This window comes from Sciurus carolinensis, chromosome 9 (genome assembly GCF_902686445.1).
Source record: "Sciurus carolinensis chromosome 9, mSciCar1.2, whole genome shotgun sequence".
Classification (NCBI taxonomy): Eukaryota; Metazoa; Chordata; class Mammalia; order Rodentia; family Sciuridae; genus Sciurus; species Sciurus carolinensis.
The window spans coordinates 79,190,768-79,218,630 of record NC_062221.1 but is presented as its reverse complement, the minus strand read 5'-3'; the positions used below and the strand labels follow the sequence as shown (position 1 = coordinate 79,218,630).

Genomic DNA, 27,863 nt, shown 5'->3' with positions numbered 1-27,863 from the left:
AAAAGGTTGGTCGCCAGGATAGTGCTACTGGGGGATGGGCGAACCTTTAGGAGCTGGTGCCCAGGTGGAGGTCCTTAGGTTATTTAGTTCACTGTCACTGCTATATTTTTTTAATATATATATATATATATATATATATATATATATATATAGTCATTGATGGACCTTTATTTTATTTTACATGTGGTGCTGAGAATCAAACTGAGTCCCTCCCACATGCTTGCTTTACCACTGAGAGTGGCTCTCACTGGGGATTTACCTACCCATTTCATACAGGTGTCACAGTCTCAGAAAAACTTGGCATCCATTGTCATAAACATACAGTTAGACACAGAAATCATTGCAAGTGAAGTTTTGTCAGGGCTTCGGATGAGTTTAGACAGTCTTTAGCTTTGCAGGAAACAATGTGTTCCCTTCCTTAAATAGGTCATGCCCTAAAACATAGACTATGTTTTGGCAAATGCTAATTTACCTAATTTAGTTCATGGTCCTTTTCTGCTAATACTGACGATAAGTAAATGGAATGCTTGTTCTAGGTTTCTCTGAACAAGGTAGGAGATCATGTATGTACTATATCCTATCTTAATAACAAGGGAAACTTGGATCTATTCATTCTTGATTAAGGATGTAGGGAAAATGGGAAAGGGTTTCACTGAGTCCAAGGGGTCTAACTGTCCCCGTACAGTGTCATCCTCCTAGATAAAGGCAAAAAGGTATTAACTGTTGTGATGTAGTGAAACATTGAGGAAAGCAAGGCAATAATCTTCTATGAGGAAGAATTTGAGGAGGAGTTAACTACAGGATAGTGTTTAGGTTAGGTGCTAATAAGAAGTGAGAAGTAACCAATTTTTTGTGACCCTGAGATAGATTATTTATTTATTTAGTCTCCAGTGCTGGGGATCAAACCCAGGACCTCACACAAAGTACTCTCCTGCTAACCTACATACCCAGCCCTTCCTGAGATCTTGAACAAATCAATATCTTTGTTCATTTGGTTTCTTTACTGGTAGCACTGGTAGCACAGGAATGTTACAAGGGCTAGTGCAGTTTTGGATATAAAGCCCTCAACTGTAAGTTTGAGGTTATTGTTTGCTTTTGGTTTTAGTGAATATTGGGGGAGTTTGGGAGTCAACACTTTGATAGGATCTATCTCAGTTAAACAATTTTGTTCAAATCCAGTGTTTCCTCAGAATGATCACTGAAAGCTGTCATTATCTTCAGTGAAGTTGTGTCATTCAGGCAGTTAAACACAAGAATTAGAATTGTAACATGTGTATATATAAGATGGAGTTTTTTCCAGGAAGAGGAGAAAAATCAGATTGAGTTGACTTCATAAGAACTGGGAATGATTGGTCAAAAGGTAAGCTTTGCACTTTGCATGTTGAGCCCCCAACTTATTGGTTAGCTGCCTGCAAATGCAAACCTGACAATCTGTGCTCCCAGGCAAGCCAAAGACTAGAGAGAGCACTCTGTGGGCCAAGATCAAATTCTCAGGTGGAAGGATGATCTTATCTGGTTTTATTGGTGACCTATTTCAAAGTTTGAATGAATGAGAACCACACTGATCAGGGAGGCCATCTCAAACTAAAGGCTTATGGGGCCTATGCCTAAATTCTACTCTGTGACACTTTTAATCAGCATAACACAAAACAGAAAGGAGAGCAAAAAAGGATTTTAAAAAAAGAATGATCTGACTCCAACAAAGATGCCCAAGAATGGGAACCAAAAGCAAAACCCAGGTACCAAAACGAGACTAGGTAACCAAAGCAAAAGCAAAGACAGCAGGGTTCAGACACAGTGCTGACCTGACACGTTAATGCATATTCAAGCTGCGTTAATGCATATTCAAGCTGCGTTAATGCATATTCAAGGTTCCTGCACAAGGGTGAGTCCCACACCTGGCAGATAAATAAAGTGCACAGTGACAGGAAGTACAGATAGTAACTCTGTGGAATCTTCTGAAAAATTATGGAAATAAACAAAGATCACACAAATGAAAACAAATACAGGTTATTCAGATCATGTTGTAGCAAGAGATTGAGCCACCACCACTTGTGTTTGGCAGAGACTCAAAGGTAGGCAGGGGAAAGAAATCTTTGTAGTGAAAAAAAAGAAAACATTTCAGATAAGTGCTGGTTGGCTCGTGGATATGGGGAAGCCGAAGACAGACTAACTAGAAGCAGGGCACTTTATGGTTTAGGAGCATATTTGACTTCCTCTGAGTGTTCTTGTGTTGAAAGGAAGGCCCAAAACTAGGGAATCTGACTCCCTAGCCAAGTCCTAACTTTCTGCACCATTTACTGCCAAGGTTGTGGTTTGGTACACTGAACTGGTTGTCACTAAGGTTATAGGTCAGATTCCTGAGTCAATAACTGCAAAAGTTATGGGCCAAAGTTCTATTGCCAATGCCCATTTAGATAGTCAGTCTCTCCCAGTGGAATTTTGGTGGTGTGGATATTAAAAACACCTGCCAATGGACCATATTTTATTTTTTAGTTATTGAATAAGAAGTCATACAATAATGTTAGTTTGTACAACAAATGTAAACTTTTAAATACTTTTTTCTTCCTTTTATCCTTACAATAATCTTGTAATTCTGAGACTATTTATCTAACTTAACTCAATGGATTTCGGCTAGAAGCAGGATTAGATCATAGCACAGAATCATGTATAGTATATAACTCAATTTTTTTGGTAGAAAATAGACACCACCTATAATGGCTTAGGAATAAGTATTTATGTAATAAATATTCATACTGTGACCAAGAATCTGTTCCAATTGTTCCTAATTTCATGGCTTAAAGTTAGGATAAAACTTTGAAGGAAGAATCACAGTTCCCTCCAAATATCTACAAGGCTGTCAAGTGGATGAAGGATTAGGTTTATTCCTATGGCTCTAGAGGACTGAACTAGTAATAAGTGAGTGGAAGAAAGGCAGGTTTCAACTAAGAATGTGAAATATCTATCTAATGAATGCTTATCCAGAAAAGAAGGTGTTGCCTTGTGAAAGAGCCAGTTCCTACATCTTTAGAGACTGCTTCAGACTGGCCACCCCCAGCTAATCTCACAGGCCTTCATAAATTTCAGGTTTTCAATTTCAAAATGAAATTTTGTTAGACTTTGAAAAGAGGAAAAGACATTATTTATACAGCAGCTTAAAGTCATTCACATTGTGGGTGAAATTATTATGTTTCTCAGAATAGTAAGTTCTATTTTAAATTTTTACTCACAGACACTTCTTTGAAGTAGGATTTTTTGCATACATGCCTATACATTTTCAAGAGCTTATTTTTTAAAGTGAAAATTGTCCTAATAAAGAGTAGTCTAAGTCAATCTTCCTTCATCATTGTTTTCTGATTGCAGTTTAAAAACTTACATAGGTACTGTGTTTATTTCTGATTCTTTGTAATTTGTAGAAATTCAGTGAGGAAAACACACCCTTCTTCATTTAAATGGAAGTAATAAGACTTTAATCTATAATCTTAAATCTTTGAACAAGACCTTTTTTCTTAGTAGTTTCTTTTCAAATGTCCCTTCAGGTTAACAATTCTATTTTTTTCTAGTTTACAAATAATGCTGAAATAAAACAGTGAGTCTTCTCCCACACCTAAATTGACTGTTTTCCAAGGACTTCCCATGGATCCTCTTACTCTACTCCTTACCTGCCAATGTAACCCTTTAAATCTAATGCTCCAAATTTTGCCTGAAGGCTATTTCCTTTTTGTGATGGGCTGTGATTTCTGTTTCTTAAAAAGCAATTTAGGATTCTGGGAATTCTCACGGAATCTGAAAGAAGTCACAGGCAAGAGGCTAGAAAGAAATGCCTTCTGCATAAATCTAGTTACTCTGAGTCGTCTTTGACAACTTCCGGGACCAGACTTCAGGCAGAGCTGAAATTGTCCTCTTTACCATATCTATTTTTTTATGACTGTACATATTTACATACATAACACATATAGGAAGCTAAAGGGAGTGATGACGTGAGACTCTCCTAGGAGAATAGAACAAGGAAATAAAACAGGTGTCCGAGAAGGACTTCTTTCAGAAAAGGGAGAACAGAGAATAACCATTATTAACATCCTCAATAGTTCTCTGCAAAAACGAATTCGTGCACCCTCTTGGGGGATAGGTTCTTTTGCTTTCTATTTGCTCGCCTGCAGCCAGGGTGCACATTTATTTGAGAGGGACCATATTTCCTCCTCGATGGCTGGTCAGGTCGATTTTTCCAGACTACAGGATATTTCTTTTTAGTGTCTCCAATAGCTTTTTTGTTATTATTTTTACTGAGGTAGAGAGGAAAGAGATCTGTCTGGGTAAGTGGGAGATTCTCTGCGATGAGAAAGGGGAGACTTAGAGACAGGAGGGGAAAGCAGCAGCCCCCCGCCCCCACGTCTCGCATTCCCCTTACTCTCCACCAGTGACCTCCCTTGGAGACCCCAGGCGGCACATCGATATTTAATCAGCCCTTCGCCAGCACGCTGCCAAGCACTCGCCGGCGGGGCTTGCCAGGCATCGCTCTCACTGCGCTGAAGCCGGCACCCGGCTCCGCACGCGGCTTTGGAAGGACCAACTCCCGGCTCACCCCCTCCCCAGGGTGGCTCTGCTCCCGGACCGGGCGCTGCACCCACCATGCGCTGCTGCCAGCGGCTCGCTCTGCTCTGTGCGCTGCCCTGGCTCCTACGGGTTGCAGCGCCCGGGCGCCCCGCGAAGCCCCTCACGCAGTCAGCAGCGCTGCGCGGCGCCCCACGCGACCCCGCCAGGGGCGCGGATTTCGATCACGTCTACAGCGGGGTGGTGAATCTCAGCACCGAGAACATCTACTCCTTCAACTACACCAACCAGCCTGGCCAGGTAAGACACTCGCTCCTCTCGCTCGACTCCTAGAACTTGCCAGATTTCATCGCCTGGGTCGCTGCTTTGGGTTCCCCTGAGAATTGGCCTCGGGACTTGGAAACCGTCATTTCCTTTCTCCTGAAAAGCAATCTCTGCCCTGCCAGAGAAGCCACAACCAGCCTCGGGGAGAGCCTCCGCTTCACCTCGCGCAGACGCCGGCCTGGTCGCTGGCAATTATGGGCTTTGTAGGGGCGCTAGTTCCCTGCACCTTCTGCGGGTCCTGGCTCCTTGTTGGGCCTTTCTCCAGGAAAGTCATGATTTCTAGGTTTGCAGGAGCGCAGGTAAGAAGGAACCTCTGTTCCCAATTCCCTGTGGGAAAGGAACCTCTTTTCCATTTGTACGATCCAAGATCCTTCTATTTCATTGCGCACGGGGAGGGAGAGCTGCTAAGATTCTAAAATGGAAATCGTGTGAGAATGGACGAAAGCTGCAGAACCTCTGTGTATTCAATAGTCACTTCCTGCCTTTCTGTACCATTGTCACAGTATGTGCTTCAGAGAAACAAGAAGACCGGGCCAAAGACATTGGAACTGCAGCCATCACCTGATCTGTCCAGGTTTTTATCTTAAATAAGGATGAATAATTGTATGAAAGCTCTAGACTTATTTCTGACGAGAGTTAAGGTGACACAAGGTGGGGGGAGTTGTTCCAGTAACTGTGCTTTTGACATATATACTCTGATTACATAATTTAAGAAAATGTATGTGGTTCCCTTTTTTGTTCCTCTGATATGGTACCCTCTGGAGCACAGAACAAAAGAGAGAAAGAGAGAGAACTCTACAGTGTACCTGTCTCTGGATCTTCTTCCCGTTTAAATGTGTTTATGTGTCCCTTACAGTGTCAGCACTCCCAAATCCTTCGGAAAATTCCAGAACCAGATGACTGGGATACCACCATATGCTTCCCCTGTCTTATCTTATTCTCATTCGGACTCACAACTGGAAAACTTCCTTGCTTTAACCAGAAAGGGCTTATACTGTGGTGGGGCCAGGGAGGAGGACAAAGGTGCCTGTTGCTACTCCCAGACATCTTCCAATTCTGTGTACTGAGGAAGTGCCCTAAGTTTTCCATCTCCAGTCTGCCAGCAAATCCTATGGCACTATGGCCATGGCAGCACAGCCTTCACCTTGCTCCATCCTCCTGTGACCTTCAGGTTGTATATCCTGTAGTGGACAGAGCCAACACGTGCAGTAACTGGCATTGCAGACAAGTGGGAGGGGGCAGTTTTTATTTCCCAAACCCTCCAGACTTCTTCCTATCTAGTTTGAAGTCCCCACCTGGCTCATATATTACCCATGAGGTATATTCCCAGCCCTGTGATTCCCTGGGAGCAAATAAGTCTGAAAAACTCCGGGGCGGAGTCAGCTTCACCCTAAATCATTGGTAAGGAAACAGCTTACACAGGCAAAGTAATCCCAGCATCAGACTTTGATGTTTCTTGCAGTGCTGCTTAGAGATAAACTGACTGCTTTTTAAATGTTACTTTTGACTTTCCCTTCTTAATTCTGTGTAAGTTCCTCTACTACAGCACATGTTGCTCTGTTTGCAGTTAAGGCCACCTGCTTGATTTTCCTAGTTAACCTTGAGTTATTCAGGGCAAAGACACAGTCATGTTCATTGCTGTATCTCAGTACCTAGTGCTGTGCCTGGCACAGAGACATTTATAATTTTTTTAAATGAACAAATAAGTGAGTAAAAGACTAAAAGCTGAATTAAAATAAAATATACATTGTTTTCAATTTAATATGTGAAATCCTTTCAGATAAAAACAAAATAAATTTTATTTTTCAGAGAAACAAAAAATTTTTAAATATTTTATTGTGGCCTTTATATTTTGCCTTGTATATATGTTTACATGTCCTTTATTGAAGCCAGTTCCTGTAATCTCAGCTATTTGGGAGATTGAGTCAGGAGGATTTCAGCTTCAAGGCCAGTCAGAGCAATGTAGCAAGATCCCATTTTGAAATAAATAAAGACAGTGCCTTTATTTTATGAAACAATAGTGATAGTTTTAAAAATGTTTTCGCATAATTCAATAAAAAATTGACAACCTCACAGCACAGTCCTTAGAATTTTTACTAGTCTGAGAAATACAAACTTAAGAATAGTTTCGATTATTTTAATGTCAATATGCACTAATATGAAGCCGATGTCACACCTTAGTTTTCTGAGACATATTTTCAATACGCAAATAAGAGAGTAGAACCCCCAACTTACTTACAATAGGAAATTACCCTCCTCTCTCCAGTCATGTTCCTGTTGATTTCTCCAGAGATGACTATTTCCTGATCTGTCTGTCCAAACCATTACTCTCAGTTTCTACTGATGGCCTCCTCTCTTCTTTGGTCTATTTTGCCCCAAGTTGAAGAACAAAAACCCCCACTTCCAATGTCATGAACATAGACTATGGAATTGTAGCAGAATTTTACTGAAGGTTTGAAATAACACCAGGGAATGGCAGCATAACACAGGACAGATGAGAGATTCAATCAGAAAGTTAGGCAACACTGTCCTAATAATTTACCAGTGATTCCTCAGAGGGGAAGGGAGATTTCAAGATAATGACTCTTTCTTTCAGGTCCTGACTTATCACCATTTTCTAAATGCTGGACTCCACATTCTAAATTTTCATTACTCTCCCATGTTGAACATTTTTGTCCCTCTATTTTCAACTTCAAACTCACTGAGGAACTCTGCTAAATAAAGATCTATGATCTCCAGAGCAGAAACTTGTATTAGACTGGTTTCCTCTAACCTGAGCAATATCTTGGTCAGGCAGGGTCCCTTTCCCAGCAGGATCATTTCCCACCACCCCTCTTCAATCAACAAAGATTTGGGTTTAGAAAAAAAATTGAGTTTTAATATTTTTCCCTTCCTCTTCAAACTATTGTTGTTTGCCTTTGTATTTCCTTTGGCTTGGAGGAGACTGTCTAATTTAAATTTAGACTTTGGTGAAGAAAGGAAGGAGTTGTGGGTCCTCTTGCTCCTAATCCTTTCCATCAACCCCCGCATATCCCATACCAAATGCTGACCCAAAGAATGGTTTTGCCCAGGCCATGTCATGCTAAGTTAGCTGAACTCAGCACCAGGAAGTCTTGTATGCCTTCCAGGCATAGTCATATAAATATGAAGTTGCTATTTGAAAACAAACCCCTGTAAGAGTGGAGTGACCTGTTTAAAGAACAATAATGGACATAATGACTGAAGGTGCCGGTTAGGCAAGATCAGGTTCATTTCATCTCTCTGGAGAGAAGTTTTGGGAGACTTCCTTTAAGGGGAGTAGGGTTACACTGTGCAAACAGGGTGTTCTGTAACCACAGGGCTCATTCGTACTACAAGGAAATCACCTTGTTGGAAAGTGGCCAGAGATCTGTTGGGACAGAGGGCACTAATGCAGGTGTACTGAGAAATGAGAATACCCTCATAGAGATGAGCAGAGGCAACAACCAGATGTTTCTGTTTGAGCTAGATGGTGATAAGAAGCCCTTAAATAAAAATCTAGCCACTGCACAACAGGCTATCTCTTGTGAGGCTTTCAGTAACAGAATTGAATGTTTGCCATAGAATTTGAAATGTTTCTCTGGAAATGTCTCTTATGTTTATTAAACTGAGGCATTTGTCTTTTAATGACATGGATTATACTTTTCCGTGCCCACAGAGCAATCTTTGACTTTATTAATAGCAACCAATGGTTTTATATATAGAACCAGTTATACCAATCTCTTGGGTTCATATTTTAAAAGCCTACCCAGTCCTCATGAGCAATGGAACATATATCTGGACACTCCAGTAGTAATTTCTAGTTATGTACAGATGGTTTTCCATTTCTGTTGGTTCCATAGCTGAGGATTCAATCGCAGATGAAAAATATTCAAGAAAAAAACTTGGGTCTGAAATGAACATGTACAGACTTTTTCCCTGGCATTATTCCCCAACCAATACAGAGTAACAACTATTTACATTTACATTGCACTGGTTATCATAAGTAATTTAAAGAAAGAATACAGGAAGATATGTATAGCTTATAGGCAAGAACTATGACATTTTTTAATAAGGGGCTTGAGCATCCACAGAATCTGGAATCCACAGGGTGTTTGGGAATGAATCACCCGTGGATGCTGAGGGACGATTGTGCTCTACATTACTAGTTACATAGAAGAGTTAAAAATGTAGATGCAATGGCCCCACGTCTTTCATTTGCACAGGGACTGCTGGCTTTTTATGTACTGAGGCCAAGAAGCCTCCTTTGCTGTCCTCCCACATCCTCTTAACTAAATAGGACTGACGCTTGTTGGAGGAAAGAATCAACTCATTAGAACATTATCTGGATGGTTGGTTCTGTTGTAAGAGAATACTATGGGCAGATCCCTTGTCTGAAGGACCTGATTCCTGGCTTGCAGACAGCCACTGTCTTGCTGTGTCCACCCATTCCAAGAGTGCAAGGAGAGTACCAACATCTGTCATGTCTCTTTTTATAAAGACACCATTTCACCACTTGTGACCTAATTATCTTCCAGAGGCCCCATTTCCAAATACCATCATTGTGTTTAAGTTTCAACATGTGAATCTGAGGGATAGGGGGAACCCAACATTCAGTTCACAGCTGTCATCTTCCACATTTTTCTCTATGACTCTGAAAACAGCATCAACATGTCATAAGGGTCTTTAGGGATTGATGCTACACTAGTTATGGATCTAGTATGACATATCTACCTTCTGCCCACCCAGTCTGATTACTCTGTGTTAAGTTGTGTAATAGATTCTGTTAATCTGTGTTATCCAGAGTGTTGTTGTCACTGTCCACAAGTAGCTATCAAACACTTGAAGTGTAACTAGTCTTAACTGAGATGTGGTGTTTAGTGTAGAATACATGCCAGCTTTTACAGACCATATGAAAAAATAGCATAAAATGTGTCATTAATATTTTATTGTTTAAATATTTCCAGATATACTAGATTAAATAATTTATTTTTATAAAGTTAACTTCACTTATTTCTTTTTACTTTCTTAATTTAGCAATTAGAAGATTTTAAAACACATATGTGGCTCACATTTTATTTTTATTGGGCAGCGCTGCTGCACATATGACAAGACTTTAGAGAAGTCACAGGTCTTTTACTGTAGCCTTGTTGGAGGAAGTGGGGCTTCAAAATGCCATAATAGATAAGTAGAATTAGGATAAACAGAAAGAAAGGAGTAAGCATTTCTGTTATGAAAAAAATATATCTGATTTCTTTTGGGGAAAGACTGACAGTATTATGAGCTGGAATACTTCCATAATGAGAAACTTCTCCTCATCAGCTAATCGATTACCTGAAACTCCTGTTCATAAAGGACACATGGAATGCATGCCTCAAATTTTACCTTTATTTACTAAATTTCAAAATAACGAGTTGGTCTCCTAGCATTCTATAGCAACGATCAGTGAGATATCATTCTACATAATTGTTAGTTGTGGATTTAAACATCTTTCATACATCTCAATCTATTGCTGTCTCTGTCCTTAAGTTCAAATTGTTTATCTTTGGTCAGTGAAAGTCAATTCAGGTTGGTTTTTGAATTCTTCTGATAAAACCCAAGTGCTCTCTGACAGGTGCTGCACATGTTGCATGAAAGGTTTTTCTTGTCCCCAGCATGCAATGAGCATGTTCTTTAAAGTGAGAAATAGTTTTCAGAGTTTGCAGTTTGAGAACTAGAGGTCCTCATTGCTAATGGATTAGAAACTTTTTCCTAAGCCTTTTTAATGGACAGAGCTCAGAAATACATTATATCATGGCTCAATACTATTCTTTCCAATTCAAATTCAGAACTATAGGGGTCATACTTAAACTCATTGATCTTACATCTCTACCTCCTTTCTTTCATGCCAAAAATCCTGGCTCTCAGCTCGATCAACTTGCCACTTATTTACTTTATTCCATAATATACAAGCAACAGTTTCAATGACAATTATACTGTTACTGCCGACAATGACATTACTAGAAACAGTTTAAGATTTACTTTTACAGTTTCTTTTAACTTTAGCGTATATTTCATCATGATGTTGAGACCACTTACTATGCTCTGAAGTAATGTAACATAGCTCCTTTCAGTGCAAGAGGGGAACTCATTTGTTTCATTTGTTTCGATTTGCTTCTGAATTTTAGGTATTGTTTCTTAATTTAAAAAATTAAGAACAAAAAAATCTGCAAAATATGGTATATTCAGAGAAATCTAGATTCTGTCTTGATTATCTGCACCTTATAGCTTCTTTTCCTCTATTTTCAATCATTTAAAAAATATGGTTTATAAAATAAAATGTGTTAAACAAAGTTTGGGTTCTGTTCTAATGGTTTCCTTTTTACTAATACATTTATATAATGCCCTTAGTCTCCTCACTTTCTATTGTCTATTAGTTCTCAATGATGAGCAATATTGAGATTAACTGACATCTTCTTCTCCCTTTCTTTCTCCAACCTAGAAATCTAAATACCTAGAAATTAATGAGCTTATTCTACTTTTCAGGTATACTCTTCATTTTTCACCCATTTTAGTTAGTTGTATCTCCTTTGCCAGAGTGTATAGCCACTACAAACTGTCTTCCTAATAACTAATATTTAGTCCTCACATATATTTAGATTCTCAGCTACTGTAGCTCATGCCTTCCTGCCACTGTGATGGTCCACAACTTATTCTCCAGGCAGTAGCTTAGGAAGAGCTCATGGGAGCAATATTCCCAGTGTTTAATTATTTTCTTAACAGTCTGCAACCTTTATACTGCAACCTTTATACTTGAAGGTCAGCTGGACTGGATTCAAAATCCAGTCTTACCATTTTTTCTTTTTAAACTTGTTATTTCTTTGTCTTCTGGCAAAAGTGATGACAAATTGATTATGTTTTTCTTACAAGTAGTTTTATTTTTCTGCTGGATTCCTGAAACAGTACCACCTCACCACCTTTTTCTAATCCAATAGTTTTACCAAACTGGATCTTGTCAGTTTTTCCCAGGTATGTGGTAGAATCTTTGAATATGTAGTTCAATGATTTTTTTTTTTTTTAATTCAGGAGATTTAGTTTTAGTCTGTTCTAATGCTTGATTATCTTCTTCAGGAATTTATTTTACACTAATGTTGTTGGCCCTTCTTCATTGTTTTCTATAACTATCAATTTTTCTAGAATCATTCTCATGTCTTTCTTTCTTCCTGCCTGAATTTAAAGGATTTTTTCCTCCTTTTTACTTTCTATTTTCCTTAAGTCATTATCGCAGTATTAATTATATTATGCTCTTTCAAATTTAATGTTGATTTTTAAGAATCACTTTGAAATTTACTTCTATTTTTTCTGGGTTCTATCACTTTTTAAAAAATTTTTTTAGTTGTCAATGGAGCCTTTATTTTATTTATTTATATGTGGTGCTGAGTATTGAACCCAGGGCCTCACACGTGCCAGGCAAGCACTCTACCACTAAGCCACAACTCCAGCCCCAGTTCTGTCACCTTTTTAAGCCATTTTTTCTAATCATCTCATTTCTGAATTTTTAAAATTCTTATTAATATACCTTTTATGTAGCAGGTATATTAAGATCTATTTCTCACCCAAATCCATAAATAGGTTTCTTCTCTTTTCTTTCACTCACTAGCAAAATAATTATATTTCAGTAACTTTTTAAAAATTACAAAAAACAAAGATTCTAAGTTATCATCCAGATCATCATTAGTCCCATCATCTAGCTCATCTGTTGGATCCCAAGTGTCTCTGCCCTTGACCATTTCACAAGTATAGTAATCTTCAGTTTTAAATTTGTAGGTAAAAAGACGAACACAATTTTTTCCATTAGAAACTGAAAATCAGAATAGTGAAAAATTATCTCAGTGATAGTTGAGGCAAGGATTCCTGAATGTTTGATTTCAGGTCTGCAGTTTTATATATCCAAGTTATGGACTATGGAATTAGGTTAATACAGATTTTCATTAGTTTCTGAAATATGATAAACTTGCCATTATCCCTAGGTGGTAGACTACAGGAAATTTTAATGTTTTTTCTTTCTTTTTTTTTTTTTTTTTTTTTTTTTTTTTTTTTTTTTTTTGCGGTGCTAGGGATTGAACCCAGGGCCTTGTGCATGTGAGGCAGTCACTCTACCAACTGAGCTATCTCCCCAGTCCCTTAATGTTTTTTCTGTACTTTCTTGCATTTTCTAAATATTTCACGATGAAGATGTTTTACTTTTATGTCAGAGGCAGAACCCTACTGGGGAAGAGCATGTAGGATGTAGGGAGGGGACCAGGGAATATGTGTTTTCTTATTGTATTCCCATTTATTTATTTATTTATTTATTTATTTTCTTGCTGTTATTCCTGTTGGGTGCCTTGAGAGTAAGCTTTCTATGTATGGCGTGTGGGAAGTTTATTTGGTTGGTTGGTTTATTTGGTTGTCCTTTGTTTTATTTTTACTGTTGTAATGGTCCCTTTTGAGACAGTTTTTCAGGCATCTGATATAGAGATTTTTTTCAGCCTTTCTTTTTTCCCACTTTGATTTCAACTGATTACTTAAAGTGTATTCAATAGCGTTTTGTTTGTTTGCTTTTTGTGGTATTTTGAGTTCTTTGTTTTGTTTTGTTTCAGTTTGGTTTGGTTTGGTTTGGTTTGGTTTGGTTTTGGTTTTGGTTTTGGTTTTTTACTATGGACTTCAATCAAAAAGACCAAGGGACTTGAAGATATGTATGACACCTTGAAAGCTCGTTTGCTGCTGGAAGATACCAGGGATTTCTTCCTTTCAAATAGAAATGACCCCATAATGTTGACATTATTACATGTTGCCATTCAGCATCCCAGGCTATGTCAGCTGAATCTCCTGCTTTTTTTAAACTCTGTAGCTAACAGGAGTCCCATGTCAACACGAAATGTTACATTGATTATTCTAATGAGCTATTTGAATTGGGGTGTTCTTTCTGATTATTTGCAAAGGAAAATAATGATCATATGGAGCTGACAGATGACATAATCATAGTCTTCTATTTTGCTAAAAATGGAAACAAAAACACATATTAATCATTGCTTTTTTCCTTTTTTCTTTTCTTCATTATTTGGAAATGGAAACTTTGAGATTTTCTTAGTACATTAGTGGACTGCACTGCTTAAAAAGAGAGAGAGAGAGAGAGAGAGAGAGAGAGAGAGAGAGAGAGAGAAAGAAAAAGAAAGAAGGAAGGAAGGAAGGAAAGAGAAAGAAAAGAAAAAGTCTGAGGGCCTACATTTTTCTTAAAACCTAAAGTCACTATAAGGACAACATTGTATTCTCTGAAGTCCTCAATCTAAGATCCTTTGGGTTTTTTATGTAATAAGTTTCTAGAAATGTGTGTACAATCATTTATACAGAAGAAGCAGTTGATTTACATGTTAAAAGATAGCATTCCAGGGGGTCTATGGGCATAGGTCCATGGTAGAGGTTTTGCCTAGCATATGCAAGGCCCAGCATTTGATTCTTGGCATGGCCAAAGGAAAGATAGTATTCCACTCCTGGGGAGGGAAAAGCAAAGTCGAGTGTTATGTAGCAAATGTAAGTTATGTATTAAATGTTATCAATAAATATAATCCTGAAGTAATTTCTTCCTTTGAATTCTTGTTCCCCTCATTCCTTTGATTATTGGAAGTGACAAAAGACAAATTGATTTTGTCATTAGGAGAAAGGACTTGGAATTACTGATTTTCACAATAATGAACAGGGAATTTTTCAGTGGGTTGTATGAAAAGAGTGAAGCAGGCTTGAAGACATCTTATATTGGAAACAAAGCCCGAAGTCAAATACAAGTCTTCTTTCCTAATAAGAAAGCTTTAATAATTCACTTCTGTATCACAGTCCCAAGAACTGGGAATTTTTTTCCTCTATTTGGACCTCTGAAAAGCTTTTTAGGAGCTAGTTCTAAAACTGTAACTTTTAAGGAATTTTCTTTTGGATTCAGCATTCTCAAGGTTGGTCAAGGGTGTCAATATATAATTATGAAAATATTGGTTTATGTAAAGGTGAAGTTTACCTTTATTTTGGTTGGATTTCAGTATTTGAATAAAACACTTTATTTCTGAAAACAGTGGCAAAATTAAAGTTTATCTGACATTATCAAGTAATGTGTTGTCTTGAGTAAAATAATTTTCTGGCTATCAAGGGGACTTTATCTAAAAGTTTGCCCCTCCCTTTACCTAACCCAGGACTCAAACGTTTTATGACTTCTTTTGCTTCTTCAGTGATACTTTCTCCCCACCCAACTCTCGTGCAATTTCCCCAATCTTAACATCTGGCATTAATGTTGTATGCCAATAATGAACTAATATTGGTAGATTATAGTATTTATTATTAACTAAAATCAATAGTTTAAGTTAGGGTTCAGCCTTGGTGTTGTACAGTTCTATGGGTTTGGAAAATATGCAATATCACCATGTGCATAATCCACCATCTTGGTACTATACTGAAGAATAGTTTCAATCCCTAAAAACCCTGGTGTTTTACTAATTTATCACTCTTTTTTCTATAGTTTTGCCTCTTTCAGAATGTCATGTATTTGTTATGGACTTCAGAACATGTCACCCCAAAATATATGACAGCATATTGAATCTTTTGAGTTAAAGGCACTTGAAAACAGCAGATGCAAGATAATTCTGACCTTCATTCTGTTTCTTAAAAGCAGGAAATTCCATGTGAAAGATGCTCTTCTTATATTAAATGGAGAGTAACCATCTTATATAGCAAGTTGAGGTAGAAGAAAATTTGTAGAAATAAACACTGTGAGACTATCTTATCATTTTCCTGTTTCTCTACCCAGTCAACAACCCAGCCCAAGCCCTCTTGTCTTGTCCCACTTCTTAGTCTTAAGTCAGTTTACAAGTGCTCAACTCTAACTGCATCTTTGGGTGTTCATTTCTTCATGTGGGCATAAAACTTACATTAGCTTTTTATGCTTTTCTGCTATTAATTTATCTTATGTCAATTTCATTCTCAGGCCTAGCTGATTTCCTAAGAGGGCAGATGTAAAGTTTGCCCTTCCCTATAGTTGGAATCATACAGCATGTAGCCTTCTCAGACTTGCTTCTTTAACTAAACAATATGCTTTAAAGGCTCCTCCATGTCTTTTTGAGGCTTGATAGTTCATTTGTTTTTAGTACTGAATAATATTCCATTGTCAGGATGTACCACAGTTTGTTTCTCCATTACTGTATTGAATCATATCTTGGTTATTCCCAGTTTGAGGCAATTATGAATAAAGCTGGTATAAATACTTGTGTGCAGGTTATTGTGTGGATATAAGTTTTCAATTCATTTTGATAAATACCCAGAAATGTGATTGCTGGATCATATATTGAGACTGTGCTTAGCTTTGTAAAAATGGACAAATTTTCTTCCAAAGTGCAGTGCATCCTTTTGCATTCCCACCAATAATGAATGAGAGTTTCTGTTGCTGCATATCCTCATTATCATTTGATCTTGTCAGTGTTTTGAATTTGTCCTCCTAATAAGTACACAGCGATATCTCATTGATTTAATTTGTATTTTCTTAATGGTATATGTTGTTGAGCATGTTTTCAGATGCCCATTTGTATCTCCTTTGGTGAGTTATCTGTTTAAATTTTTTGATTATTTTTAAATTGAGTTCTTCAATTTCTAATGGTTGAATTTTAACAGTTTATTTTGCAGATTTTGGACACTGATCCCTTTTCAGATACGTTTTGCAAATATTTTCTCCCTGTTTGTGACTCACTTTTTCATTTTCTTAATAATGTCTTACCCAAAGCAGACATTTTTTAATTTTAATAAGAACACTTACTGACCTTTTCTTTGTGGATCATACTTTTGATGTTGCATCTAAAAAATTGTTGACAAATAAAAAAATCAGTCAGATTTTCTTCTGTGTTATCTTCTGGGAGTTTTATAGTTTCTTTCATATTTTGTGTTTAGGTATATTATCCATTTGAGGTTCCTTTTTGTAAAAGGTATAAGGTTTCTTTTTTTTTTTAGCAGTCAAACTCAAATTTAGTATTAGATTTTATAGATCTTAAGGTTAAGGTTTCTATCTAGATCATTATTATTATTATTGTGCATAAACTGTCCATTTGTTCAGCACTATTTGCTGAAAATCCCTCCCTATATTTTTAGTATTACAGCACTGTGTATATGTTTGCATTTACTACCTGCTTTGGAGCAAAGAAACCACACTTGGTGCACAGTGTTCTAATCATCATTTCCTATCCCCCCTTCTGCTGCCACCACTTCTAATATCTACCATTCTCTTGTTCCTCCTTTTTGCTCTGCATCTTATGTTTCTATGCATCTCTCATTTTTAAATAAATTTTCCAATCACTTATGAACAAAGACTGATCATCAAGTTTTTCTTGCTTCTCTGGGCATGATCTCTACTTGTTTGAGGCTTTGCTAACTCAAATATATTCTGTCTTATTCACTCCAGGAGGTAAGGTTTTTTCCTTACTCCTAATTCAGAGCCATGATGAATAACTCAGTTACTAGAAACTAGTTTCCTGATGACCAAGGTTTTGCTATGGAGTTTTAACAGTACCGACAGTGGAGGATGAAAAGGAAACGTTATTTGGACAGACAGTAAATATTTGGGTTGACTTCATGTGCCAGTATGTCCTTTGCTTAAGTCAACATGGTTGTCTTTGTCAAGTCTGCTTTGCTACAGAAATGAGACTTTTTGAGACTTCACTTGAGACTTTCTGTTCTTTTTTTCTATTACTGAAAGAAACATATATAAAATATTCTTTGAAACCAAAAGAAAGGTGGTAATTGTGTTTTAAACTTAAGATCGAAGGACCTTTTAAGTCAATCTCTTCTCATTTAACAGGAGAGAAAACTGAACGCCAAAAATCACATTTCTAGTTTAAAGCAAATCCAAGAACATATCTCAGGTTCCAGAGGATATTTCCTCAGGATACTTCTATTAAATCACTCTCTCTGCCCCAAGAGCATATCTGTTATGATTATCAACAACAATAAAAATAACCTTAAAATCCTGTCCTACTACACTCACAGTCACATCTCACCACCATGCAATTTAAAACTCATGTTTAACTCCCTTACAATTACTGAAAACTGAAATAAGATTTTAGTAATTGTTTTTCCCCCTTGAATTATCCAAGCATTCTTTGATCTGTGTATCTCAGGCAAGCAGGGCAGAAACTAAGTCAAGCTATGAAGTTGACAGATTTTCTTAAGTATTTCAAAGAACCACAGCCACCACCAACCATAATCTTACACTGAGCCCTATGGATCCCAGAGGGCCTGTCTTTATCCCTTTATGGTTTTGTTTTCATCAAGGCACAGGGCAGCTTGGAGGCCTATGCGACTAACCTGTTATTTCAGGGCAGTATTATTCCTTAGAACTGGTATTTCTGGATCCCCACTAAGCAGCCATGAAGATAAGCCACAGCAAACAGGACTGACTGTTTCTGCCCCTCTAGATTAACTGCCCTGTTGTGGACAAAGTGACTCACAACTATTGTGATTAACCTCCCAACCAGGAGCGAATGTTGGAAGCCAAAAATGGGAATGCCCATAGTTTTATTTTATTCCTTCCGCCTACCTCCTAAAAGAATCCTGTATTCTTTCCATACCACCACCCTCATCAGGAAGAATTACATGTTTCCGGGAAAGAGAGACAATGTTTATCTTCAAAACAAAAGGATAAGGAGAGACAAACAGTGGTGAAGTTTTGATGTGGCGAGGGTTTGGGGAAATTTATGAACTGTGAGCTCCCAAATGGCTATTAGATGTGAGGGAAATAGTTAGGGAAGGAAAAAGGACATAGAGTCAGGCAAGGTTCTTGGCTACAAACAACAGAAATAAACCTACTAACATAAGTAGACAAACCTTAAAATTTGGGACCAAATTTTAGGCTAAGACAACATTTGGGACCAAGGGAGACTAAACCGCAGGAAACTATAGCCACAGTCATGCAGCAGGAATAGCTTGGTGATGGTGTCCATTTTGGCACCACTGCCTTTACTACTGTTGGATATCATCTTCTCCTATGCCCCATTGATGCCACCATCAATGAAATCTAAATTTTCCTTCATTTTTGTGTCATTTCCTGTCAACTGAAAGTGCCAAGTGGATGCATTTATCTATCCAAGCATAGGTCATGCATCTGAGACTTTGGGATCCACAGGCTGCCTTAACCATCCCCCATAAAGTTCACATAGTGGGGTGGAGTGGGAGATTTTCCTCTCAAACACGCAACAGTTTTGGATGCTGTGCAGCTACCAAACAAATCCCTCCAAGAGCCTTCATGGTGTGCACTCAAGCTGGGGTATTTGTTGGAAAACAACTAATGTAGACTCAGACATAGGCAGGAAACAAGATGTGGCAGGAAGAATTCTGGTACGCCACACACAACCTTGTATCTATTCCCATTTAAAGAGGACCCTCTTACCCAAGCTTCAGAAAAGAATTCAAAGAGGATATTTTATCTCTGCCACATTGTCACTCCACAGTTAGAAATGGTTTACTCTCCCCTGAAGCCCCTTCTGCTTGCCTTGAGAAGTTGTCTTTGAAGAGTTTGAAAAGGAAAATGTAGATGATGGGTTTTGTCTTGTTTAGAAAGCAGTTGCCTTTAGATAGCACTTGTATCCTATAAACACTTATTTAAAGTTATAAATGGCACCAGTTAGGCAATAAATTCTATACAGAAATAAATAGCTAATAAGCACAGATCATAATTCTTAAAGTCATCATCATAATTTTCTGATGCTTTTCCATCTTCAGAGCATTAATTAAGTAGACGTCGAAATAGCTCTAGAAGGAACTTGCCTGCAGTGCAATCAATCAGAATATAAATAAAATCCAGGGAGTATATCCTTGGATTTGGCCTCAAACCATAAAATAATTATTTTTATGAGAGTCTCCTTATAGGAAAAGACTGAGCAAGAGATATGAAAGATAAAGAAGAAAAAAAGGAATCACACAAATGAACAGTCTCAAATACCCAAAAGGGTGGTGAACTACAGGTTGCTGGCCATGTCCCAGGAACCGAGCCTGGAGATACTCAGAGAAAAGCCAGTGGAATTGAGAAACCAATACAAAAATGACAAGAAACCCTGTTGAGACAGAAGATGGGTAGGTGTTGAAGCATGAGGCACAGGCAGCTCACAGTTAGGTTAGAGGCTTCTGTGTGTACCTGTATTGATATTAGCTCCTGTGAAAAATATCTAGGACAACATTTCCCAAAGTGTGCTTCATGGAACAATTGTTCTATAAGACAGTCTTGACACTGCATTTAAAAGACATCCCAATGCAGTGGAACTAAGACATGTTTTGACTGTCCAGCATGTGAACCCCATTCCTATGTGTTTGGAGGAATTCCCCACTTCATGGATCTCATGTGGAGGTAGAGCCCCTTCCATGCCAGAAGCTGAACACTAGGTGCTTGCTTTCTCATCTTCCCTCCCATTTTCACTACTCCACACCCCTCCAACTCAGGTATGGACATATAGCCTAGGTCCTGCCAATCAGAACTGCTTTCCCCAGATTTTGATTTCCTTGCCAATGATGCAAGGAAGCAGTTATTCAGCAGCAATTGAAGCAACCTCAGGTGTCCAGGGATGACCATGGAAACAGTGGTAGCACTTGAAACCTTCCAAAGGCTTTCTATTGCCCTTAACATGGCTTATAACCCTTCTTAGGAACCTAATGACCTTCCATGCTCCAGGAAAAATTGATTTTCTTTTAATGCTTTAAACCTATTTCTCACCTTCTCTTTCATTTCTCCTTTCCTTATGTTTCTACACTATTCCTTTTATTTGTAAACTTTTCTTGCTCTGCCCTCCTCACACACTCATTTTTCTAGTCTTTTTTCTATTCATCTTTTAGGGAAAATATTCTCCAAATTGTCTATGTTGCACACTCTTGCAGAAACTTAAATGTTAATGAAATAGGTTAATTGCCATCCTGCATGCAAACCTCTGATCTCCGTGAGGAGAGAGACTATGTCCACAGTGCTGACTGACATTTCTGTCCAATACAAAGCCCAGAACAGGGTAAGGAGTCATATATTTGTTGAATAAACACAGTTTATCTTAAAATAGCCAGAGTAATTGTGTATTGTTCTGCATCCTTGGCCCACCAATGATTATACATGTCTTCAATGGTGTTTTTGGTGAAATTGAAATTTTAAAAATAAAATTTGTGTCATAGATTAAAGGTAGAGGTTTATATAAATGTATTCATGTAGAGATCATTGTTGGCATAATGAAATTGGTGAGATGAGATCTATAAAGCACTCTTCATAGAGAAATGTGCTGAATACAAAATGTTGAGTATCTGAAAGCATAGGGAGCAAATAGTTCCCAAGGGGTAAACTGCTCTTTTCAATGAGATGAATAAGCTGTTTCTAGAAGCCAGGCTGTGAAAGGAAATTAATACCCTCTGTCGTATGGACCTATAGCCTTCTCCCTTGTTAGGGGTGATTTAAATTCTAAGATTGTCTCCTTACCAAGGCAACAGACAGTCAATTACTAATTGATTGATGAATAGATAGGAATGGAAAAGTGTCATCCTAATCCAAAGCACAGCTGGGATAGTTCTGCCTGGTACTTTGCAGGTCACAACACCATTTCATGTCATCTGCCATTTGATTGACAATGAATGCTACCCAGAGAAGTGAATAGTCTGGGTATCATTATTCTAACTCTACAGTTGAGGAAACCAAGATCCAGAGAATTTAACTGATCCATCCAAGACCACCAAACTTGTAGATATTACAGTCAGAAATATAAGTGTACAGAAGACAATTTTCTGAAGCTGAATTGGGAGGAGGGAATTTTAAACAGTCAAAACAATAATCTCAGGAATTGTTTTAATGTTTATATATTTTTTAAAAAGTATAACTTATGATTGAAGCAGCTAAGCTTCATGCAGTAGTTAGGAAAATCTTGGGATGAAATGTTTCATTTATAAGATGTCCTGGCCTCCAATGAGGAAGGTATTCAGGACTGAGCAGCTGCTGTGCTTAGCAGTCGCTGTTTTTATACACCAGTTACTTATGGGCTTTCCTAGCAGTCCTACTCCCAACTGTGACACACAAGATCACAAAAGGTATTGCAAGTAAAAAAAGAAAAAAAAAAAAAAAAAAAAAAAACCTGAGTTCCCTACTTAAAAAAAAAAAAAAAAAAGGTACTGCAAATGAACTAATTGGCAAAGTAGCAGGTAACAAAATCAACATATAAAAATCAATAACTGTTGGGCACAGTGGTGCTTGCCTGTAATCCCAGCAGTTTGGGAGGCTGAGGCAGGAGGATTTTGAGTTCAAAGCCTACCTCAGCAAAGTGAGGTGCTAGGCAATTCAGCAAGACCCTGTCTCTAAATAAAATATAAAATAGGGCTGGATATATGACTCAGTGGTTGAGTGCCCCTGAATTCAATCCCTGGTACCCCACCCCCAAAATCAATAGCTTTCCTGAATGCCAACAATGACTCTACTGAGAAGGAAATCAGGAAAACAATTTCATTCACAATAGTCTTAAAAAAATACCTAGGACTAAATCTAACCAAGGAGGTAAAATGCTACAATGATAACTGTAGAACATTGAAGAAAGAAATTGAAGACACAAAGATATGGAAGAATCTCCCATGTTCATGGATAGGCAAAATTAGTATTGTCAAAATAGCCATACTACCAAAAGCAATGTACAGATTCAGTGCAGTTTCCATCAAAATACTAATGACATTCTTCACAGAACTAGAAAAAAAAATCCTAAAATTCATCTGAAAGAATGAAAGAATCAGAATAAACAAAGCAATTCTAAGCCAAAAAAGCAACACTGGAGGCATCACAATATCTGACTTAAAATTATACTACAGAGCTATAATAACAAAAAACTGCATGGTACTGGCATAAAAGCAGACACATTGATCAATGATATGGAATAGAAGACCCACAGACAAACCCACACATCTACAATCATCTGATCCTTGGCAAAGGTGCCAAAAACATACATTGGAGAAAAAAATCCTTTTTAACAAATGCTGCTAGAAAAATTGATTATCCATCTGTGGAAGAATGAAAATTGATAGACCTTTATCTCTCACCGTGCACAAAAAGCAACTAAAAATGATCAGACTCAGGAATAACACCAGAAACTAATGCAACTCCTATAAGAATACATAGGGTCCAAACACTCCAGCATATAGACACAGGCAACAACTTTCTCAATAGGACCCCTAAAACTCAGGAAATAAGACCAAAAGTTAACAAATGGGATGGCATCAAATTAAAAAGCTTCTGCCCAGCAAAGGAAACAATTAAGAATGTAAAGAGAGAACCTACAGAATGGGGGAAAAAATCTTTACTAGTTATTCTTCCAAAAGAAGATCAATATCAAGAATATATAAAGAACTCAATAAACTTAACACTCCCCAAATCAAATAATCCAATCAACAAATGGGCAAAGGAATTAAATAGACACTTCTCAAAAGAAAAAGTGATAGCACTTCCTCAGTATTTACCTTAAAGAATTAAAGTCATTATACCATAGTGATACATGCATGCACCTGTTTATAGCAGCATAGTTCACAATAGCCAAACTATGAAACCAGCCTAAGTGCTCATCAACAGATGAATGGATAAAGAAAATATGGTATATTACACAGTGGAATATTACTCAGCCTTAAAGAAAAGTGAAATTAAGACATTTGTAGGAAAATGGATGGAATTAGAGAACATGATATTAAGTGAAATAAATCAAACTCAGAAGGTCAAGGGTCGTATGTTTTCTCTCAAATGCAGAAGTTAGATAGGAAAAAAGGAAAGAAAAGATGGGAACAGATCTTATAAAAATCAAAGGGAGATTAGTAGTAGAAGGTCGGAAAAGGGGAAAGAGAGGGGAAGTGCTAGGAGTGATATTGGTCAAATTATATTGTGTGCATGTATGGATATGTAACAATAAATCCCATCATTTTGTGTAATTATAATGCACCAATAAAAAAGTATGGGGAAGAAAAAGAAAAAAAGAGTTTCCTCATAAAGCATCTTTAGGCCCAGGCCAGGAACATTCTGAATTCTTTAATTCTATTGCTGAACTGAATTTTGATTTCAAAGGAATTTATTGAATATTTTGTGTTGATATTTATTGCATATAAAAATAGTTTTCAATTTTTAAAAATTTCTCCTATATTTGATTATCATAATGACAACTGGTTCATAAAATTATTCTGGTTGTTTTGCTTCTATGTCTAGAATCTATGTAGCAAGGGAATATTGAAAATCTATGTAGCAAGGGAAAAATTGAAATAACTTACTAATAAAATTATCTACAGTAGGAAACAAAAGGTATCACAGTATTAAAAGGTAAACTGAGACATAACAAAATTTGTAAAGAGTTTATTTGAGCAAATGACAATTCATCAGTCATACAGTTCCAAATCAGTGGTTTGGGTATTCAGTCAAAAGAATAAAAAAAAAAAATTTGATAGGTAAACACAGAAATGAAGTGAAGAAAATATTTGATTGGTTATACTTATACAATTACCTTATTTGGTATATCCTGTTGGGTTATAAGTTAGTTATATTGCTAGTTAGATAAATTAGTCTGTGGCTTCTGATTGGTTAGTTTTAGCTTCATTTTTTCATTAATATAGAAATTGACAGGCAGTAGCTCAAGTTGTTTTACTTGACTGCATGTTTGCCACCATCTTTGAGCAAGAAGAAACCTTATGAAATGAGAGTCACTGCTCGTAAGTGAGCGAACACAAAGGCCAATGTATCATGGCTTTTTTATTATTATGAAACATTTTAGGTAAATAAATAAGCATAGACCAAAAAGAACAGTTACAGTCATCTGTTTACCCTTACCCTGATCCTTTTCCTTCATCCCCAAAGTGACCAGTTTTGGGAGACAATCCCTCATAGATCTCTTGATTTATGCATATCTTACAAGAAAGTGTTGACTGAAAACAATTTTTTTTTCTGTACTGTTGTTTCAAGGATATTTACATAGGGGGAAAGAAGCCTCAGCAAACAGACCGTGTCTCCCTCTGGAGAAAATAGCTCGTAGACTTACTACCTGTTATAAAAGATTTAAATTCCCTAAAATCTCAGGGTCCTCTCCTGTTGTGCAACCCACTGCATGTATATGAGCATCTATCTGGGCCCATTTACACCTTTACAGTTCTGTGTAAGCAGAAGTGATGCTAATGCTGCTTGTCATGACAGTAGTGATAAAGTTCTTTGTTTTCAAGCCAGGAGACTTATCTTCTCCCAGTATTGATGAAATTTTAGAGAACAGGATAAAGCCTCAGATCCTGCAGAGTTCTTGAAATCTATTGTCTTACATTTAGCACTTATTATTTCCGTGTATGTATATTTTACTAAAGATGAATCTGTAAAAATATAGTATTATTTTACTTGAACTCAGAGTTTACATAAGTGGGACCAAGCAGTTTATATCCTCCAGAAACCTGAAATTCACTCAATTTATCTTCTTGTGATTAATCCATGAATCTATTCAGTCCATTAACTTTTAGCTACTGTATAGTATTTAATTTCATGAGTAAAATTTATTTATTCATTCTTTTGTTGTATAGCTTATTTTTGTTGTCATTTAGATTGTTTCAAGTTTTATTATTGCAAACGATGCTGGCAGTGAAATTTTTTGTTCATGATTCCTTGTACACATGTAGGAGTTCTTTTTGTGTGTAAATTTAGGAGTGTAAATGTTGAGAGGTAATGCAAATTTGTCTTCAGTTTTAGTAGATATTGCCAACCTGCTCTTTCAGGTGGTTGTACCAAATTGCATTTTGTTTCACAATATGCAAGAGTTCTTTTTTTACTTTACATCCTTGAAAATATGGTAGCATCACACTTTTGAGATTTTACCTTTCTGATGAGTACAAAGCACTGAATGTCCTTTTACATGTTCTTTGGTCAGTTTTGCCTTCTTTAGTTGCTGTTATATCCTTAAGCCATTTTTCCATTGGCGGTTGTGTTTTTTTCTGATGAGTTTTAAGAGTTCTTTATGCACTTAAATGTTTAAGATACTCATATTCTGCCTATTATAAATGTACAAATAAGCTGGGCACAGTGGAACACACCTGTAATCCCAACTGGGGAGGCTGAGGTAGGAGACTCTCAAGGCCAGCCTCAGTAATTTAGCAAGACCCTATCTTAAAGAAAAAAGATAATAAAGACTGGGGATGCGCTGGGGAGATAGCTCAGTCGGTAGAGTGCTTGTGTTGCAAGCACAAGTACCTGAGTTCGATCCCCAGCACCGCAAAAAAAAAAAAAAAAAAAAAAAAAAAAAAAGACTGGGCATGTAGCTCTGTGATGAAAGTGCCCCTGGGTTCAATTTCCAATGGGAAGAGAGAGGAAAGAGAGGCAGGAGAGAGGGAGGAAAGAAGGAATAACATTCCCTCGTCTGTGGCTTGTCTCTTCTACGATTCTTGGTACTAAGATTCTTGGTACTTCCATATTTCCTAGTGGAATAGTAGAACACTCATAGCGTTGTTCAGTGAAGTCAAGGATCCAAAATAGTGATGACAGTATATTCTGATCAAGCATTGTGTAGAGGCTGGAACACAGGGAGAAGCTTGGGTTCTAGTCATGATTCTTCTGACTGAGTGTCTTTGGAGAAGTCACATCACCCCCATGACTTGGGCTCCTCATCTGGAGATGGGAGAGTTGGAGAGATGATCCCCCTGAGCACTTTTCCAGGTAGGTTTTCTACCACTATGAGTCACGCTCTTAGGCACTAAGCAGGCAGTGGCAGGAGAGCCCAACTTCACTAATGTGAACGAGCAGCCTCTGGGTTGCTTCTCCTGACTCCCCCATGAAGGAGTCACTTTAGCCTCTGTGTGTCCACGGCAACTGCTCATATTGCTGCCACAATTCTCATGGCATTGTGCAGTTATCAGTGTGTGTTCCGTTTGTCCCTCTGGGTAGATCACAAGCCTCCTATAGGGCAGGGCGGCCTTAGTGTATCCCCAGCATCCCCTGCAGTTCCTGAGTCAGGTGAACCCTCAGCGAAGGTTTATGACTGATGACAGGAGCATGAGAGGAAAGGGAGGGAGGTTGGAAGGACTTAAACAACTGCAGATATACACTCAGTGAACACAAGAGAGTTGCTAAAACATTTACACATCGACCAACATAACCATCAGCAAATACTTTGGTAGCTGTTTTACAAGTGGAGTCTGTTTCTTTTTTTAAAATTTTTTCATTTATTCTAATTAGTTGTTTTTGAAGATCATACAGGAAAAATCTGGTGTGCTTAGTAATGGAAACAAATACTCTCTGAGTTGTAATCTAATGTTCCAACTAAGAGGCTGCAATATCATTATTTTAGTAAAATTAAACTAGCATTTGAATTAAACTCATTTTTGTCCTTTCTATGCAACAGAAATTTATTATTTACAATTTTGAACTTTTCCCTACTAGCATATTCTAAAAGATTAAAAAGGAGTCTCTAAACTGTAAGGCCTTTCATAATCATGATCTATACAATATCAGAGGTGGAATTACTTAAGTAAATCTCTCTTAGCTATAAAGCAATTCCCTGGTTGTAGTAAATGTCAGAGAAAACAGATCTATGTAATAAAAATAATTGAGTTGTCATGACAACAGAAGGAAGCAACAGGAGGAGAAAACTTAGCTCCTAAGAATGATCTGTTAGAAGGTGTCAGAACCCATTAAGTAGGGTCAGTACTTTATCCTTCATTTAGCTTTGCCTTTACACAGCTTACTTCATGGCGCAAATGTAATCCAATTTTCTCAGCTACACATTAGCTTCTGGAAAGGCACAACAAATTTTGAACAGAGCTCTTTATCCTTTCCTGAGGATAGTACATTATCTATTCATCTTGAAAAACTGCCCAGTGTCTTCTATCTCCTAATCTAATATTTTCATTGCAATTTATTATGCCAGTATTGCTGAGTCTGTTTTTAGTATGATTTGTAAGAACATTATTAAATAATAAAAAGTAAGTGGATTACCAGATCCAGA

General features: G+C 37.4%; 1 protein-coding gene across 5 annotated transcripts in view; it reads left to right on the top strand.

Moving 5' to 3' along the window:
• The first annotated feature begins 4,068 nt into the window (after nt 1–4,068).
• Nucleotides 4,069–27,863, top strand: part of Sidt1 (SID1 transmembrane family member 1) — a 96,152-nt gene continuing 72,357 nt past the window's right edge. For 4 of the 5 annotated variants that reach the window (XM_047563789.1, XM_047563792.1, XM_047563791.1 and 1 more), the window contains exon 1: nt 4,069–4,851. In XM_047563789.1, the coding sequence (XP_047419745.1) occupies nt 4,630–4,851 (222 nt within the window). In that variant the 5' untranslated portion in view covers nt 4,069–4,629. Of the gene's footprint in view, nt 4,852–5,188; nt 5,450–27,863 lie in introns of those variants that run through there. The other variant, XM_047563793.1, reaches the window with a different exon arrangement.